This window comes from Fistularia commersonii, chromosome 4 (assembly GCF_037954325.1).
Source record: "Fistularia commersonii isolate RoL2024-O1a breed Wild chromosome 4, RoL_Fcom_v1.0, whole genome shotgun sequence".
NCBI lineage: Eukaryota > Metazoa > Chordata > Actinopteri > Syngnathiformes > Fistulariidae > Fistularia > Fistularia commersonii.
The window spans coordinates 7376571-7396685 of NC_141287.1; the positions used below are offsets into that span (position 1 = coordinate 7376571).

Consider the following 20115-nt stretch of genomic DNA (forward strand, 5'->3'; position numbering starts at 1 on the left):
TTAGTTGGGCGCACAGTTAGATAAGTTCTTAGGAGCAAGAATAACACAAGATATTAAACTGCTTACTGTTTATATCATAACCTGGTTCAGGAAAACGATTGCCGCGTCATCTTTCTGACACTCGAAGTATAAACATGTTTCATTAAACAGTAAAATGTGGCTTATGTAGTTTGATTAATATTTGATTCTGCTTACTTTGGTTGATCTCTGTTTTGCATCCCTGGTTTTAATGAGTGCATTTAACAGTTAGAGTTAGCAGAGCATTCTGGATGAGTCTAGAAACAAAGAGCAGAGCACTATGAGGTAAATGACCTCACAACGACGACGTTACAATAGCCTCCTGAAATACAATGGTGTGCACGTGTGCACCTCTGTATTTATGCCATTTATCATGCAGAATGTTAAACTATTCAATGTCTATATGCACTATATAAGTATTCAGTTATTGTACTGCACTATGTACTCCTCAGGTTCTGATCACCATTTATTGGCTGGGTAGAAGGGCTCACTACGAGCATCACTATAATGGACCTTACTTGAATTTCAAGGCTTTTGAGGGATTACTTGGAACAGCGCTTTACAAGGTAAGATAAATATCAGATTTTTCCATAAAACAAAGTATAACAGACTTTTAGAAAGCAGTTACAGCAACTTTGCTGGATTTCTGTGTATCCTCCCTGGAATGTAGTCCATGGCGGAGAAAATGATCAGTGTGATTGGCTAGCGGGCCTCACATTGCTGGCTATTCAAACCAAACCTATATTAAGTCATAAATGACCTGACGGTTTAACTGAGCTATTTTAATCCTGTTTACATCGGGGCTCATTGTTCACATAGTTTGCCTGTAAAATATCACCTTCCTCTCTTTAAGACCCCTGCTCTCTCGCCCTCCTCGTGGTGGCATGCGAGGCTCCTATAATTCAACAGACTACAGGGATTTTCAATAATAACAGTTCGTTCAAACATAACTTTATATGTAACAGTAATGATCCAGATACTCTGGTGCAGCGTTCAAGAGATCTGAGGTCCTAAAATTATTGGACTATTTTTCCTTGTTGTTTTTTTTTTTTTTTTCCCCAGCTCGCTCTCAACAATGGAAGTTCTTGTTTATGCTTTTATTTGTGAGGAAAATCTTCTCAGTCAGTAAACGCAGTCGTCAGAGGAGCATGGTACCGTTTGTTTTGAAAGGGCAGTCCGAAAAGAGCAAACAGTGATCTATGCCATTTTAATTGCGGCACACATCGCCCATTACGGGCAGTGTAGGAGAGTGTTTACACAAACTGAGTCTGCAAAAATAAAGAGGCGAAACAGTAGAGACTTCACACTCTGCACACATAAACACGAGGGAATTGCATATTGTAATTGGCAACCTATTATGTGACTGTGTGTTTGTGCGTCTGTAAGGCTCTCCAAGACCTGTCCGGTCAGAAAGGCAGTAACGTCAGAGACAGCGGCTTTGGAGATAATTGGTACTCCGAGCAAGAGGAGCTCTATCAGCTGAAAGAAGGAGGAGGTGGACACAGGAGAGACGACTCCCTAGATAGCTTGGATTCTCTGGGTTCTCAAGCGTACAGTGGCTCATCTGACGTCACTCTAAAAGGCAGCAGTGAAGGTGAGCGTTGTCCCGTCATTCAATTCTCAAGAACTCTTATATCCTTCCACTAACTCCGAAGAGGATTTAAGAGGCCAATATCCATAGATTCATTCTTATTTGACTTGGTAAGCGATGGTGGATGACAGTTCCCTTTGCAATTGTTATGATGAATATTCAAGTCCATCAAATATTTGTGAACCGGGAAGATATGCAGCGTCGGAGCCAGAAATTTGACTTCCACTTGTGAAAACAAATACACGTTGCCCTCTAGTGGGCAGCCTGCGAAAGTGCATATTTTGGTGAAAAGCCGGGTCTCGGAGTGGAGCAATGAGACATTCCTCAGGCTTCCACGCTGACTTGTAAATAAGGAAGCGCCCCCTCTTCCCCCTGCAACCCTCTGCTACTCCTTCAAACTCTTGCCAGAATACACAACTCACCGCCCATTTATCTTCTCCAGCCTTTTCTCCCTCCTCAACTCATTTATCTGCCTTTCAACCCCGTCACCCCCAACAAGCCTCCGGTCACTGCCCTTTCTCTTTCCAGCCTTTCTCTAATCACACCTGTTTCTCTAAGTCAGCCCGCTGCCGTTTTCCAGGTTGCTGTAGTGACACTGAGGCAGACTCCGGCTTCAGGATGGCCGACAGCAAGGACTCCCTCAGTTACCGCCGCTCCGTAGTCATCACACCCAAGGTCAGCACCCAGTATAACCAGTTCCTGCCCTCTAAAGACAAAGCTTCAGGCTACGTGCCTGCTCCGCTGAGGAAGAAACGAGCCGAGCGTAATGAGGACAGCCGGCGCAGTTGGGCTAACCCCATGTACGCAGAGGATGAGGGCAAATTGACCAGGTACTTTTACATATTTCACATTTCACACCCGTTCGACACAGCTCGCCCTGTAAATTAACTTCTTTCCTTTTTTTAAAAAGGCTCAAAAAGTGCCGGTTCGGGCAAGAACAATTGACATGCAGTTCAAACGATGGATGTTTTTATCATGTCTGTCTTCACCGCCGCCTTTTGCTGACAGTGTTTCTGGTGCCGTGTTGTCATCCGCGAATGGTCGATGTCGGTGCGTGCCGGTGTTATGTTTCACTCTCCTATGTTGTGGTATGATGACTTCAGCGATACGAGACTTTCCTCTGACTGCTACGACAAAAGTCAAGGAACCCCCACTGCCTTGCCCGAGGATCATCAACTGTGGTCCTATGAATATGAAAGCGGCAGTGAATCGGACGCAGACCGACCAGACCCCGATCTGGTTCTGGATGACCTGGCCAGCAGACGCTTCCACAGCCCCTCTCCAGCGACCCCCACTAACTTCGCTGTGCCCATCAGCCCCATGGCTGGGGGGAAAATGGTCGGCGGTCAAAGGGACCCCTGGCCACGGGTCATTATGAGCCCCACTGTTGTTCCCCAACAGAGCGTGACCTACCTCAGGTCAGAAACTGCGAGGTTGTGACTCTGGCTGTGTTCAGATCTGCTTTTATCGTGCCGGGGGACCTGGTCACGAGTGGACGTCGTCCACGAGTTCACGCCTGGCAATAGAATGTGTCAAACATGCATCTCGACCATCTGCTTCTGATCCGATCTCACTTCCCCGATCGTCTCCGTTTCCAAACTCTGAATGCATTTTTGATTGTAACCGGAGCGGTGCGACTACGTCTAGCCTGCCAGACGTCAGTGTCATGACGACGGTCCGTATTCGTCGCTAGGAAGAGATTAGTAAAACATTTAAAAAGGGAAAAAAAAATCAATTCCCTGACTGGTTTACAGGCGAGCCAAATAACTCGATACGGTTGACACCCTAAATTTGCAAATGAATTCCCTTAAAGTTGTGTATTTGCGATCAGATCGTGCCAGATGCATGTCCACGCCAGGTCTGAACGGGGCTTCCGTGTGCCTGTCCAATGTGAAAAGCAACATTGAACGCTTCTCTCGCCCTCATTTTGCATGGTTCATTTCAACCATGAGCATCACCTTTGGTTGCAGATTGCAAACGCTAACAGTGCTCAGAAGTCGTCCGTCTTAAGTTTGCTATTGTTTGTCGGTTTCTACTTAATCGCCTTGACTTTTGACTGCACGTCTTTCTTTTCCCTGTCTGATTTCAATGAGCTCGGAGGAGTCATTTCTGTTGGCATTAATGACTCCTAGAATAAGTTGCTGCCTCTTTGAAAGATGGATTTGATTTTTTTTGGCTTGCATACCGGTTCGCTAACCCCGGCGTCCTCCCGTCTTGAGCCGATGCGCTCGTGTCTGCTTGGCTGCTGTGTTGCACTGCAAAAAAAAAAAAAAAAAATGCTTTTGACACGTTTGATTGGCTGTCTCTCTTGAGCAGCGGTGGCGTCTACGGCGGGGAAAGACAGCCCACGCAGCAGGGCTGTGTGAGGGTGGACCACCGTAAAGCTGTGTGCACTGACAGCCTGTTCAGGGATGTATACGATGACTCTGAGGATGAGGATGATGAAGTAGGCTATGCCGACCCGGTGCAAGATGATCTCTACACCCGCAAGATGGGTATCAAACCCCAGACTGTATATTATGACAAGTTTTTACCAAAGTTCTGGACGCCGGAGGAAGCCGTTCACGTACAGAAGATTAAACTGGGCTCTCAGAAGAGACCATGGTACAAGAAGATGCAAGGTTTCAGGTGTGTGAGGGCATTCAAATCCCAAATCAAATGAACACAAACACGTTAATGTCATCTGAATCCTTTGTACAGTCTATCAGCTAATACTCTCACTGGCCACTTTATTAGTTCCAATTTAGGAAAGTTATCAAAAATGTAACTCTTATAATCCGGATTTCCTGACACTTTCAGAAAGGCCATACTGTAAGATGAAGAGCATTACTGAACTTTTTATTTTGTTTTTTATCTATGTGATGGAATCTCTGTAAAGTGGACGTACATCAATCGCAAAGTCAAGGGGTCAATCTTATCACCACAGGTCTAAAACGCCCATTATAAATTTGTAGTTCTAACCACGGAACCTGCCAATCAGATTTAACTCTTGTTTTTATTTCGATTAAGGTGGTCAGTGAGTGTGCTCACATTCTTTTTATTCATTTCCTCCTTTTTGCACTTTCCATCCCGTGTCTTCACTATCCCATCGTCACTTGTCGTATTTAATCACATTTGCATGCCGGCATCTCAGATAACAGCAGTCAGAGTTTTATTTTCTATTTTTCCCAGCACTTTTCTAAACCGTTATCTTTCCCTCTCTTCCCCGGCTATCGCTTCCTATGACTCTCCCTCACCCTTTCTCCTCTTCCGTAAACTTTCCCTCTCTACCCGCTGTCCTCAACTGTAGCTATAAGAAGTCAGGCTCTTCATCAGATGATTCAGACAGTGATATCAGTCCTCGCCTCTCCTCTGGCTCCTGTCAGTCCAGCCACTCTGCCTCTCACTCCCACACACCCGAGGCTGCGACACACACCACCCGTGTTGTGGGGAAAAGGTCGATACAGCTGCATGATTGTGACGATGCTGGAATGTTCTAGACCGTCCTGACATTTTAAGAGAGATATCATTTGCCCCTAGTCGGGGGATCAATTGCTGATGAGCTGCTTTCTAGTATACTAAAGATGAAATAATCTGTTAAGCGACTGAACCTGAGCTTACTCGCCTTAACTTCACTTGCACCGGCCGCTGTGGAATTTAGCAGCATTAACCTGTAATGTTTTTTTTTTTTTGTTTGTTTTTTTTTTTATATGCTACTTCAGTGACTCTTACCTTTTTATAGCGACTACTTTTCATTTTATTTCATGGCGATGTGACCGTCAAATCCTCATTTGATCACCATCTGCTGGAATCAAATATGACCTTTGTAGCTGCGGTGTGTCTTTCCCTCCTGTTCTTGATCTTTGGTCCTGTTCTCATGCATGCACTCACCTTTCTGTCCTTTTCTCTTTTGCCTGCCCTGCAGTCTTCTTATTCAACCACACAGTCCCCTACAACTCCCCAAGATACAGGCCCCTCTGTTAGAGACCCCCCCAATGGTTTTTGCTCCAGTAGACCCTGCCTCTGGTCCCAGACTGTTCAAATGCGAGAGGCGACCCCTCCTGGGACGCCAAGACCCTCGGGAGCCCCCAGATCCCGTTGATTATGAGAGCATTATCCCTGACTTGCAGAACGATGACATGTTTGCCCGGCGAACCTTGGCATTTCAGTCCAACACAGACCTGGCTATGTTGAAGACCGCCTTTCCAGCTAAACGCCGGCTGTATTCATCCGAACCGCAGCTCAATATCGTCACCCAGCGGCACGGCCGTGAGAGCGCGGAGGAGGACGTTTACCCCGATATCGAGCAGGACGATGTCGTTTATCGTAAGGAGAAAACTCTTCAGGCTCAACAACAACGTCCCCTCTCCGGCGCCCCTGACAACTATTCCCCAATGCCCATCCCAGAGCCCTGGGCCCTTCCTCCCGAACTCAAGTCCAGACTCCTGTGCCCCCCCTGCCCTCTGACCAAGGAAGCAGAAGCAAAAGAACACAATGAGGTTCAAAAGGAAACGCGCCCAATAGCCGATGACATGCTGGTCCGGAAGCTGAGAGTTTGTTCTGATCACGGCCAAGGGTCACCGGGAGGTCAATACGTCTATCAGACGGGACCCTCGGTGCCGACCTCCTGTGACGAGAGTGACCTCCAGAAGTGGCAGGCGATCAGGGCGGCGAGTCAGCTGAGATATAAAAAGAGGCTAATGCTGGAGAGGCTAGCAGCTCTGAAGTTATAGAAACGGATCGCGGTAACTGTGTCTCTTAGCTTCGGCTCAGACTCCGCCTCGATTATTTAGTTTTCGTCTCGATTTTTCTGTGCAGTTTCAGTCTTGAAGTATTTTCTGTGTGACGTTGAAGAGGTCGTCGCTGCATGTGGACCTGAATTTGTGACAAAACTGATCGTCGGAAGTTTCGTTTGATTCGCCCTCTACCGCATTCATCGTTGCCGAACATCAGAACCGAACATCATGTTTTAAATGTTGAAAGACTCGGTCTTATTTTAAGCGGAATGGCGTGAAAAAGAAAGGCCCTATCAGGTTATAGGGCCTTTTCAAGTTTGGTTTTCTGTACATTGTACAATGTGTATTTGACCTGAAATGCCAGATGAGTCATTTAAACTTCTGCTGTTCTGTATTTTGAAGTGCGATTGGGGAAAAAAAAGAAAAAAAAAAGAACAGACTTGAGCTGTGGATTTTTCCCACAAGATGGTTTGCCTGTGAATGGAAAAATAAGAACATCACTTAATAAAAAACATGAGAGATTTCATTCTTGTGCCAGAATGTTGACATCTTTTAGCAACTACAGTGATGTAGATCCAACCTGAGCAGAATGATGTATTCCTCACCAGTGATGAAGTGCGAGAGTGTGAAAAGGCTCGTCCCTTAGAAACCGCCATCACATACCAAACAAATGCTTCAATTAAATTTTTAATGAGATTCCCATCATCAGAAATTCCTCATAGCTTTGTAAGAAGGATGCAGCTTTTATTGACTTCAATCTGAACACCACCCTACCACAGTGTTTGCAAAACAGCAGACACACACGCACACACACACACACATTGTAGCCTCATTTGTACAGTTATGTTTCCAGTGAATTCTCCAGAGAGGATGCCAGGATTAGAGAAATTTCGATGTGTACATGCCTCAGCTGTCAAGTATAAGGTGATACTGCGATGGATTACACACCCGAAACTTCCCACGTCTGTGCAAACCAGCACGGTCATGTCCAGGCTGGGTTTGGATACAGTTAAAAAAACACTTCCCGGCAATAAGCGGGTTTTGCAATTAGCTAATTGAACTGGCTTTTGAGCAGGTTGCTCTAAGAGTCACCCTCAAATGCTGAACTTACAGAAATGTGATTGTGTTGTTTGTGGTTTTTCTCTGGTTTCCTAGACAGCAGCAAATGCGAGACGGTATCGAAGGGTGAGTTGACACAGGCGCTCAGGAATGTGACACCGCTATACTTGCACCAACCTCTTACAGTTGCACCCCGCTGCCCCTTGCTTTTTTTTTTGTTTTGTGTGTGTGTGTTTTTTTTTTTTTTTATGTTGCTCTGCCTCTGTAGTTGTTAAATGCTGACCGATGGGGCGGTGCATTGTACGGCACATAGTGAAGGGGACGGGTCGGGTGGGTTGGTGAAGTTTGTTGTTTTCCCTAACAAAGATCAACTGACAAAGCAACAAAGCTGAACCATTGATACAATAGCAATATGCTGGGTCATCTACCCCACTTCAGTGTCCCCACTGACAGAGGGTAACCCATCCTACTACCCTATAGCAATATGAGCTGTATGTCATTTCTTTTTTTTTACAGGTGAGTAAAAACAAGAGTGCCTTTTTTTTTTTTTTTTTTTTTTTTACAAAGGCTGTGAGCTTCAGTCGCTTTTTCACTTTGCATGACAGGGTAAGGCTGTCAGGCTGTGATGGACTAACAAAATAGGCATGAAACACCCTACTTTTTTATCGAATGCTGTGTTTGCCAACTAATACTTTCTCTCTTAAGGTTTGATTTTCAGCATCCGAGCTGGAATATATTTAGACTGACATTCTGCTGTTTACTTTTTTTTTCTTTATTCCTCAACGGTAAATGGTGCATGTGTCTGGAGTTGAGTTGCTCTTTTTTTTTTCCCAATCTAACTTTTTTGCATTTAAGCCGGTGCCAGGATGCCAACTGACCAACCCCACCCCCACCTCTGAACTGAGCTGCAGCTGATGCCTCCTGGTCTTTTCTAAAAATTGCCTCTCCTGTTTACTCCTTTTGCTTACACAGGAGCAAATCAACAAGTGATATCCAAGTTGAGCCTTCGGTCGTCCGTCAGGTCAGCATGAGCGAGCTGCTGAGGCATCGGGAGCAGATCAAGCAGAGTGAGGATCAATGGCAGGATGTGAGTAGTTTCTCAGGAATATTGATTTGTTTACCAGAGGGCGAGTTTTTGAAATATGTGCGTGAACTCATGCATTACACCAGTAACCAGTAAATCCCCTGCGTAAAGGTTGAAATTAAGCACGAGTTCATTTCTGCGTTATCGGAGCAGTGAACGGGAGAGCAGGTGCTGCAGTGCAGTTTGTGGCTATGGATGAAAGTGGAGTGGCTTCCACAGAAGGCAGAGTCGGAGGCTGACTGATCGGTGCATCACTGCCCTCTGGCTACCAACTGTCCTCATTTTCAAGTGACAGTTTTTAAGACAGGAAACACCACATACTGTACCGTAAAAACCAAAAGGTGTGATAATGAAATGTGACAGTGATGTAACGTCCGAGACGGAAATTACAATAATAAGTAGGGGGTTAATTTGGGCGAATGAATAAATAAATAAATTGATTAATTAACCGAAACTTCCAAATCAGTTCTTAAATCATCAAACAAAAAAACAATAAAATAAAAAAAAAAAATCGCAGTTATGCAGTAATACACCGCTGGCCGGTATGCTCATCTGATTGGTGTCATGGCAGAATAATGGAGTCCTAAAGCAGCATTTAGGTCACACAGTCCCCAATACTCAAGGGCGGTGAGCCGGGAGGAGCCTAAAGCACACAAATAGAACACCTTCAAATCTTCACTTTTTTGTCTTTTCCCCATCTCAACTTGACTGCTAAGTATTTGGCCAGGCGAGCAAACGGTTTACCCGTACCAATTTTGAGTTGTTTTAAAACCGATAAATAAGGGGGGGGGTTTGATATTTGCTTTCGCCGCAGGACCTGAGTAAGTGGAAGAACCGCCGCAGGAGCGTCAACTCCGATATTGTGAAGAAGAAAGAGGAAAGGGAGAAGATCGAGCAGATGACTTACGGCAGCAACACAAAGTCCAAGACCTTCAAAGAGATGCAAGAGGAGAGGTAAATAAAAGCCATCGAGGATAATTCTCTGTAGACACAGGTGAAACAAATTATACTGGTATTTTCGTCGCAACTGTCACATCGATCGCTCGTTTTAAACAGGTAGACGTTTATAACGTTGCTTTTTCTCAGACGCCTACAAAAAAAAAAAAAAAAAATTATTTTTGTTCCTCTTGCACTATTTCATTCATCCTCGGAGGGAGATCCTTTGCTTTTCACAACAAGGTAATAAAACAAAAGGTGTGCATGAAACCTTTTGCGGCATCGAACAAAGTGACACCAGGGTTACTTTTGTGCAGGAGTGAATGAGGAGACTCTGTATTTGTGGCTTTAGCCTGCGTGAAAGTGTCATTTCATCATGGCTTTGCATCATCCCTCGCTCTATTCCCCATTAGTGTTACACCCACCTCAACCTTTTGCAATTATCTCATTCATCTCTGTTGATCACTATCATCTCTGTTTAATATTGACCTACCTTTGCCTGTTTTTTTTTGCCTTTTAATCCCCCGCCCCTTATCTTCCTCTGTCGGTTCAACAGAGAGATTAAACGTCAGAGCAGCGTCGGCAGTCGTCTTGGGTCTCGCTTCTCACACTTAGATGAGGACGTGTTCGAAAAACCTGTCACTTCCCCTCGTTCCCGAGCCCCTCCTGCCAGGAGCTACACTATTGACACTCCTTACCACGCCTCTGAACTTCCCGAGCCTTCTAAGAAAGAGGACAAGTCCCCCGCTGCTCCCCTAGGTCGGAGCCGGGCCGCTCCCCCTCCTACGTCCGACATCTCGGACCATCCGCCTACTTCCACCGGGTCCGTGCACAAACAACCACAGCGCACTCTGATGGAGCCGAAGCCTCCCGCGGTGTCTCGGGTTTCGGCGTCCCTCCCAAGGACCTACCAGGCATCGGACAGTGCACGTCTAACGTCGGTCGTCACACCAAGACCATTCGGGGCTCAGCCGTCCCGCATCACCTCACTCCCCCGGACCTTTGCAGTGAGTGCCCGATCATTGTAGCGACAAAAGTAAAGTATGCGGGCCAGCAGAGGACGGTAGGGCCAGTGTTTGTTTATAAGTAAGAAATCCACGCCTCACTGGTACACTGTATTGCCCACTTTACAGTTTCCCATGAACTTTATCTGATTACAATGTAAATAATGGATGAAACTTGTGCTTTTTTTTTAAAAATGCTAACTCAGCTGGCAGCCGCAGCTTCCGCACATTCATCAGTTTTCTGCCAAATGTAAAAAGCCTGGTTATTATTCAAAGCCTTTATCCAGTATTTTGTGTCCGTCCAGTATTTTTGGCCATATTTTAGCTCGTCATGCAACAACTGTGGACTAATGTTGTCATCGTCCTCCTGAAAAAAGTGCGCCTTTTATTAAGGTTTTCCTAAACATCCACCCTTCTCTGAATCTCTGTCGGACAGATGGACGAATCCAAAAGGCGCGTCAACGGGGATTCTGATGTTTCTAAGAATTCGTCCGTGCCGAATCGCTATCATCAGTTTATGACCTCTGAAGACGAGGCTCACTCCCAGTCAAGCTCAGCCCACAGCAGTGAGGATGAGGAGGAGCAAGAGGAGACCGCGGGGAAAAATGTCCTCTCCGCCCAGAGCATTTCACCCGGCCCGCCTCGGGCCGAGAAGGAAGCCTCAGTCCCACCCGCTCCGGTCCAAACAACCGGCCAGGTATACAACTGGCCAAAATATGCGTGTCACACCAGATAGAGCTGCAACTGACATTTAGAATAGTTACGTAATTATCAAAATTTAATACATGTTTAACAAACATCAGAACAAAAAGGCTGTGTTGAAATGGTTTAGCAACACGTTGTCAATTAACCAACAGCCGTAGATGATTTACAATGCACGGAAACTTTCTGGCTGGGGAGACTCTTCTTATTTATGCCATAAACTCCCTCCTGTGTGTCCTTGTGGAGTTTTTGATATTCACTCAAACTTAATGCTGTTTTTTTTTGAAGGAGAGTTCCTGCCAGATGCGGATCAGCCTGAACCAGAGACCCAACAGCAGCAGAGACTTCGGCTTTCAGGCGACCTGGGACTCAACAGGAGCTCACGTCACATCCATCCAAGAAGGTACAGCTGCAGAGGAAGGCCTTCCAATGCGAGAGTTTGTATTTTTGGAGTGAAACACGATGGGTTACAAAGAAACAAGGCCGCTTTTATTGCTTCCCATAAAAAAACTGTTTTCTATTTGTGAGATGTTCACCGCGAATGTATTCGAATAGCTGTTATTCATTCTGAAGCCAATTCAAAGTGGTCGGAAATCAGTGTAAACAAAAGACAATTCTAAGCTACATTTAAAATGCAAACATGATCTTGAAATCAGTGAGTGGAACAGAAAATCATTTGAAGGCAACAGACAAAAATAAGTTTGGGTTTGAAAGTGTTGTCTCCGGTCTTAAGGCTTTAGGAGAGTTTGATGAAAACGAAATCATCAATGCACAACGTTCAGACTCACTTAAATTTCTTTTCGAAGTTCAATATTATTGAAGATGTTTCTGAAGAATAAATTGAGACTGTCTACCAAATTGGACACAAAACATTAAAAGTGAGTATATTTTAGATGTGTGTGATCTGGGGTATGTGTTTCTTTGACTCTTTTCAGATATCCAGTATATTGATTAACAGACTAATATTTATGTTTTAGTTGAATAAACTGGTATAATTTATTTTGTGGGCTTGAGTTGCCCCAGTTACAGGCACTTTAGCGAGCACCAACATATGTTAATATTTCTTTGTACTTGCTCACCTCAGAAATGACTAATAGCTAGATTTTATTAGTTATTATTGTTAGTTATTATTATTGTTATTATTGGTTCTCTTTTGTTCCAAAGAAGGTCTCGTAGCTCGAAAAAATGCCGTGTGACTGGAAAAGACAGGAATACATTTCCTTATTAGTTGTAAATCAGTGTGCGGACCTATTTGGCAAGAAGATCTGACTCCCATCTGCTCCAAAGTATTTAGACTGGATGTGTGCGCAAAGGGCTTTTTTTTTATTTTCTGTGATCGGAAGCCGTGTGTGAAGGTCGGCCAAACTGTCCGTGTAACGGCAACATGTGCAGATGGAAAAAGAATTTCAAAAAGCAACAGTTACAGTTCTGTAGTAATTTTGGAACCCAGTATAAAATTCATATTTTACACAGGCGCTGCGGGTTGTTGTCAGCAGGTTTTTCAGTCCATTGCAGTGGACCTCACCATATATAGGACATCATCTATCTGGGTCAGATCTGCTGGGCCTGAGCCTCTTTTTCTCCCACTCACATCCTAACCACATTATAGTATGTCATGTATATTTATCGAAATAAATGTATGAGACGTGAAGTCTTGTCAGAGCAGTTTCACACAGTTTGTTTTTATATGTGTCAGTATGTTTGGTCACGACAACCATGTCATGTAGCCTCTGGGTATTGTTGTTATGCGGAAGACAAGCAACCTGTGGACGAGGCTGTATGGGAGCCGGCATCTGTCACCAGAAATAAATGATAAGGACCTTCTAATCTCAAATACCAACAGATAGAGGGCTTTTATAAAAATGGAAACATGCCTAAACATGGGTATTCTACAGTTTAAAGTCAATAGTAAGACTGTATTTGTCCAATAAGGTGTGCCATGTAATGCTCTTGTGAGAATGACAATGTCTCTTGGCTGAGAAAATCATGTAATAACCATGAATTTTACCAGAAAGGAGACTAATATGATTAATAAAAAAAAGAGCGTCGTCTTTGCTGAGAAGCACTGATGGTGATCCAGTAAGGTCTGATAGTGAACGGTTGTTCGAAAGAAACGTCGCAAAAACCTAGCTTGATTGTGCCTCAGCGAAAGTCACAATATCAATTTTGATCCAAAACAAATGATCGATAAAGACTGAAGCGGTCGTCTTGTCTCACACAGGCAGCCCGGCCGAGATGTTCCGGCTCCAGACCGGGGATGAGGTGCTGACGGTGAATGGGCACCAGGTGGCAAAAATGAGCTACACAGACTGGAAAGCCCACATGGCAGAGGCTCTGCTGGAGGGTAGTTTGGTGATGGATATACGTCGCCATGGCAAGAACAGTGAGTCAGCTGGGCTGTTTGTGCACATCTGTAGGCATGTTTGTGTGTGTACACTCTCTATGCGCTGTGGTGTCTCTGAATCTTTGTGGTCTCAGGTTTCAATTCCTCCTCAAATTAGCATGGTGGTTCATTTCCGAGTTAGGGTCTGTCAAAGTAAAATACATGATGAAGTTGTGGATACTTCAGAGCAGGGGTCCCCAAACTTTTTCCTGCGAGGGCCAAATAACTTTTCCCTTTTCTGACGGGGGGCCGGGCCAGTTTGTAACAAAATGTGTGACGATCGCAGAGGTGTCTAAACGTAAACATTTATTGTTTCCCAGAAAGCCACATAGAACCAAAAAGTAACCCTTTCTGGGATCTTGACAGGTAAAAAGAAATTAGAAAATAAATAATAACATTATTAATGAAATAAATACCACTATTTATGAAATAAATAATAACCAAATAACCCTTTTCAAGTTTTTCACAGAAAAAAAGACCAGATAATTCACAGACCGCAGAGGGGTGGAACAGAACGTTACGTTCTATGCATGTAAAAGTCACGATTACATGGTCAGAATGGAAAAAAAAAAATCGCATCTCTGTTATTTTCAGGGGCCGGGCAAAATGTGGAGGCGTGCCGTTTCCGGCCCCCGCGCCGTAGTTTGGGGACCACTGCTTTAGAGGTTTTTATAGCCCTGGTGTCTGTCAGCTCCCTTCTCCCACCTTAAATATGTTCATACCGGCCTCCAGAAAAACAGCTATTAAAACATAAACCCCTGTGTGAAGGCGCTCTCCACTCTACTTTTTATGCAGCCTATGGTCGAGGAGTCCTCGCAACCAAAAAAAAAAAAATGTCTTCTGGTAAAGACGGTACAGATCAGGGTTAAAGTAATACGCCCCCAAGCAATTGATTTAAGTCAATATAATGTCCCCTGAAGTGATGGAATTCTGTGTGCATGAAAGTGAGGTACTGAAAGGGAACATAACATTCTGGGACTGACAGCAGTGTTTATGCTGCCTGCATCGCTAAACTGTTCTGACAATCTAAATTGGTTCATAAAGTCCCGTGAGCTCATCCGTGAATGATCCAATGACAGCTAACAGGTTAAGGCTCCGTCACTGTTTCTCCCCCGATTTGGGGGCAACCGCTGTTTTGCTGACCCCAGGGGTTTTCAATATTCATTTCTTGTCTAATCTCACATCAGGATTTTCCATCTTATTTGTGGAGCAAAACTTTCTTTTGTCTCCATTTTCTGGCTCGTCGGCATTCCCCCGTCTATTTTATGTTTTATTTTCCTTGTGGAGGAACTAACTGCTCCGGTCCACGGCCTACTGAGTGAAAGTGTGCTGTTTTCACAGTGTTGGCGTAACAGGCTTACTGTTTCCAACTACATTAGTGTCACCCTACAAAAATAATAAGCCCCGTAGCATAGCTCCCTTGTTCTAACGCATAATACTTGTTAAAATAGTTGGAGTAAAGTGATTGTGAGCCTGTTAGAAACACTGCGTGGGTTTATAAAAGCTTTAATAGACTGCATGGCTGAGGAAGGTGGTTTCTCTGTCACTCCCTGCCACTCTCTATAACAACACTGTAACTGCAACCTTACTCCCTGCTTTAGACCGTTCGTAATGTAAATAGTCATACCCCATAAAGTGTTGGGTTCCACATGTACAATAAAACTACTATATACACATGCAAAGAAGTGTGTCTATGTGCAAGCGAACATACCATTTGTGCCGTTGCATTGTCTGCATGCAGACTGGGACAGAGATCAACCTTCCCTGCCATTTAAAAGCCATAAGATCATCAATCTGACCAGTATGGATCATCCGATACTTATAGGTTTCCAAGACTCAAAGGCCAGCCTGGATTTGACCTCACACGTCTCCATGGAAACACCGCCCTCCCTGAAGGCCCCGGCCCACCCAGTCACTGTAAGGGACCAGCAGAAACGCCCGATTCAAGTTTGATCAATATTTTAGCTTATTTTACCCTTGGGGTTTTTATTAATTGCACACCTTGTCATGTATCTATGCAGGACATGACTTCGAATGGGGTTAATGGCGGTTTCCGTGAGGAGTCAGTGACCATGAGAAGCAAAGGTAAATAGCAGAGCACACAAACTGAAAGGTTGGGAAATTGATTCTGATGACTATTTCTGTGTTTTCTTCAAAAGGTTATCCATAGTCATAGTGGATGAGATTTTGTGTGTTTTTTTTTTTTTTATTAATGACTAATCCCCTTTTAATTGTTAACCTCCAGAGTTGATTGTAATGACTTTAATATTAATGACTCATGAATAATTTCACAAGATACAACATGAGATCATAAAGCAAAGCATCATATTATCTATATTGTGTTATTAGACCTATAACTCACTTGGCAAAATGTGTTGTTCCTCACTGTATCCTATTTCCATCTCTCATGTAGACTCAGAACCCATATCATTGAAAAACTTAAAAAGGAGGTCAGAGTTTTTTGAAACAGGTAAAAAACAAAAATCACTGGAAAAAGCACTGAGGGGCTTGTGATTTAGAACATTTTTCTGTGGTTTTGTGGCTGGGCTCTTTGTGCTTTTGTCTCGTCTAAATCCTCCAATGAGTGTGGGATTTTGCATGATGTGTCATATTTCAGCTTTATGTTCAATCAAACTTTAACCTATCGGTGCATAAAATGCTGTCAAGAATGCAATGGAATCCTTGATATCCCTGTTTTTCCTTTTTTGGACGAGTCTTAACCCCTTCAATGTGTCCCTTCCACATTCAGGCGGCTCAGGGTCCAGTGTCAGTGCGCTGGTCTACCTCTGTGGTAAACAGTGTGCAGTGACCTCCTCACTTTGGCCTCATCGATACTGACATTTTCATTTAATAATAATTTCAATGATTAATCATTTTATTAACCTTACATTAGTACAATGAGGTTGGAAAACACCTTTAGCAAATATTGCTCTAGTTCTCTCTTCAAGACATGAAGATAGAAAAATCATATTTCTAAAAAGCAATATTTGACACTCCAAAGGTTGCACGGCATGCAAGGTGTTTTGCCAGGATATGAGATGCGTTTTTCAGTCTTGTGATTTTGATGTTTTTTTGTGATTTTTTTTTTTCTGGGCTGTGCATGATGTGATATACTTCCTTGTGGCTCTCAAGCATTGCATGTACTGAAGAATCCTAGAGCCAGACGAGCTGCACTGTATTTATGTGCATGAAATGCATGCTGCAAATGTGTATGTGTGTGTGTGTGTGTGTGTGTGTGTGTGTGTGTGTGTGTGTGTGTGTGTGTGTGTGTGTGTGTGTGTGTCCATTTGTTGCAGCTCATTGTCCCCACATTCTGTTTCATGGGTTTCCCCATCTGAACTATTGGACTGGCATTACTGCTATCCAATGACAGAATCAAGTGAATCAGAAATGTTTTGGGGTGAAATTAAACCTTTGTCGGTCAATGCTTGCAGTAAACATCAATTGCTGTAGGGGTTTTAAATGTCACAGTCAATGATTAATTCTTCCTTGACCTAAAAAAAAATACTAATACAACCAGATAAATTACAAATGAAATCTTTATAAGGCTGTCAGCCATGTGTTGATACTGTAAATGACCTAAAGGTTAACTTGTGTGTTTAATTCCTGCTCGTGCATAATGGAAATACTCATCGGGTGATTATCTGTGTTTTCAAGGAGGATCCGAGTCAGCAATGCCAGATGTAAGTAGAGTTAAAAGCGCAGAGGGTTTGTGGGAGATGATTGATGATCTTCTAACTAGGGAAGAAACTAAGAATCCCATTATTCACAGTTGATTGTCATGAATTTCAACCTAATTGTAAGGATGTTTTGGGTGATTTTCATACGAATTCTTACTTTTCTGTAACTGATTGTAAAAAATCAAAAATTGGGCATTTTCAGGAGAGGAATCTTACTGTCAGTGGATGTGATATTAAACGGTTATGTTTTATGTTTTACAATTTAAAGCCATCTTCTTGTGAGACACAAGATAGATGAATGCACAATGCGGTTCAATTGTTATTATACTTGATTACTGCGGTGAATTCACCATGCTATTTTGGAATAATTATTTTGGAACCGTTACGTTTTAATCAAATTACAGACAATATAACTTTAAGTGTATTTAAAGTGAAACTCAATATAAGCTTGAACGGGACGTATCACTTAGATTCAATATACTGCTGCCTGACTTCCAACATCTTCTGTGCAGATCGAACAGATATTGTAACGTAATGTTGAGCATTTCATCCACTTGCCAGTTCTTTGCAATAGCCCAGTTCTTTTCGCTTCATTTAATCCTTGTTGTTTCTCAAACTGTGATCAAGGCTTACAAACCTTTTGGGGGATTTTGTACCACATTCAAGAAGTGAAATTCCTCTGAATCTGAGGGTCATCCAATATTTGAAAAGTTTGAAAAGAAATTTTTGTCAGGCCATTGTTATCTGTAATGGTCTTGAATATATCTGAAGCAGTTTATAAGATGGTGTGTTGATATTACACATCCCTTGTCTCTAATTTCAGATACCTGTTCCTTCCATCGCTCCATCTACCAGCCGCTGGTCTTGGGACCCAGAGGAGGAGCGTAGAAGACAAGAGAAATGGCTGAGGGAGCAGGAGCGGCTACTCCAGGTAGTTATAAACAGATAAAAAGTCTTCAAAATTCTTTGAAAACCTACTCCAATGAGAAGCGATCACGAATCAGGGTCTGCATCATACTAAATTTATCATGGGAGTTTACTATTTGCCTACTGGATGATGATAAAATTCAGAGTGTAAGATTCAAAAAATAGAATGTTTAAATTGTCACAAGTTGCAGCCACTGTGTTTGCATTCAACTTTAAATCTCAGCCGTCTTACCAGTTGAAATATTAACTTTACACCCCCGTTTGAATTAATTGCAGACTTCATGTATTCATGTGTTCGGCTCACAGTGTTTTTCTGTCTAACAAACGCGCAAATAAGTCTATGGTTCACCTTTTAGTTAAAATACTCACAGCAGAATGTATTTGATCTACAACTCCGCAATGGCAACACAGAGGACAGAAGAGAGAAGCAAGTCGTTTCTCGCGTCCAACTGGGACCATTTTAACTGGCAGAAAAACCACCCGGACAGCTAGACCTATCCTTTGAGTATCCATCTTAAAAGTTGCAAAATCCCCTCAAAACATGTTTCGGAGGGTCTATTTCAAGATCAAAATCAAACAGTGAAAGCTGAAGTAGTTTTGTGCTGCTCCGGTCTTATTCTCCATTGCATAAATGGCCTGATTTCATGATGTGCCAGGAAGATCTCCTGCCCTGGGCTGCACTAGAGTTCAGAACTGTCAGCATGGTTAGATAACGTGTAGGTGAGCGTTAAGTTGAAATTCTATCAAAAATCTCAGTTACAGGAAGTTTTTGTACTTGTTTTCTTATCCATCCATCCCACTGTAAAAAAAAAAATTAAGGTCAAGTAATGTCATATCACCTCCAATGTTGACCTCTGATCTACTTTTGCAGGAGAAATATAAACGTGACCAGGAAAAGCTGCAGGAGGAGTGGCTCAAGGCTCAGCAGGAGATTGCCAAAAGCCCAGACCATCAGGAGGTGATGCATGATGATTCAGTTCATTTTTTTGAGTAGCCAAATCATGGCAAGGCAACTGAATTTATTCGGAAATGAAGAAGCCTCTTGGATGAGAGTCGAGGCGTGGGAGAACGTCAGTCCGGGTGCCGAGATAAAATTTGACAATGATCGGCGATGACCCGAATGACTGATGACCTTCGCAGATGGTTTTTTTTTAAGTTCATTAATAGCTGAAGTAGTAGGTGAATAGTATCATTAAAAAAGTTTGACCCACTGTAATAATTCATCAAATTTTTCCTTTGCATTCGTGTAAAGAAGATAAACAGGTAAATTATTAAAAAAAAAAATGATATGTAATGAACTGTTCCTTTAAAAAATACATGACGAATTAATATTGAAAATGAATATTAACATAAGAATTGATGAAATGACACCCTAAAAATATTGTTGAGTTAAAAGAGAAAATCTTGTCCCTGTGGGAAAATTTGCCACTAGAATTTCTTAGAAAATTGATTGATAGCATGTATAAGAGGAGGTAGAATGTTCACAAGGCTATTGATGGCTATTCTGGTTATTAAATCTTTTTAATTTAAGTTTTTTCTAGTATCGTTTTTGTGGTTTTTATAGAAATAAGAAAAAAAAAGTTTTAACAATGTCACTCAAGGTTTTTTCATCAAAAAATCATTTTGTTTTCAAATTGTGAAGCAAAAAAATACATTGCAAAGTTACTGTTTCATTTTTTCCTTGCCCGTTTTTTTTTTTTTTTTTTTTAAGCCTACTGTATAAAACCCCTAGATGCATGTGAGAAATAAACGCGTGGGCCGCACTAACACAAAGATTTGATTTCAGGCAAGGGAGAAAAAAATATTATTTAGAGGCCCGCAATTGGCCCGCGGGCCACGAGTCTGAGACCCCTGATATAAATGATGAACAATGTGTAGTAACATGCAGGTTTGTCACCTCAAAGGACGACGAGAGATGCTTCGGTATTCATTGCACCTCCTTCTGATGGTTATTTACATCTCAGTTGTTTAATGTCAACATGTTCAAACATTTGTGCTTTTCTCTCCCAACCTTAG

The 20115-nt window shown here is 42.9% G+C and overlaps 1 protein-coding gene across 20 annotated transcripts in view; it reads left to right on the forward strand.

Annotated features, from left to right (window-relative positions):
• Window positions 1–20115, forward strand: part of lmo7a (LIM domain 7a) — a 49109-nt gene that overhangs the window by 23546 nt on the left and 5448 nt on the right. For 7 of the 20 annotated variants that reach the window (XR_015106022.1, XM_086144977.1, XM_086144987.1 and 4 more), the window contains 17 exons: window positions 471–584; window positions 1405–1612; window positions 2190–2439; window positions 7480–7509; window positions 8356–8470; window positions 9282–9421; window positions 9960–10410; window positions 10844–11104; window positions 11398–11512; window positions 13331–13492; window positions 15234–15409; window positions 15514–15577; window positions 15906–15962; window positions 16242–16283; window positions 17150–17175; window positions 17996–18103; window positions 18971–19057. Coding sequence is in view for 19 of the 20 variants with exons in the window: in XM_086144977.1 (XP_086001103.1) it covers window positions 471–584; window positions 1405–1612; window positions 2190–2439; window positions 7480–7509; window positions 8356–8470; window positions 9282–9421; window positions 9960–10410; window positions 10844–11104; window positions 11398–11512; window positions 13331–13492; window positions 15234–15409; window positions 15514–15577; window positions 15906–15962; window positions 16242–16283; window positions 17150–17175; window positions 17996–18103; window positions 18971–19057 (2406 nt within the window). In the remaining variant the exon portion in view is untranslated. Of the gene's footprint in view, window positions 1–470; window positions 585–1404; window positions 1613–2189; window positions 2440–2712; window positions 3028–3925; window positions 4238–4898; window positions 5046–5513; window positions 6851–7479; window positions 7510–8355; window positions 8471–9281; window positions 9422–9959; window positions 10411–10843; window positions 11105–11397; window positions 11513–13330; window positions 13493–15233; window positions 15410–15513; window positions 15578–15905; window positions 15963–16241; window positions 16284–17149; window positions 17176–17995; window positions 18104–18970; window positions 19058–20115 lie in introns of those variants that run through there. The other 13 variants (XM_086144983.1, XM_086144985.1, XM_086144988.1 and 10 more) reach the window with 9 other exon arrangements.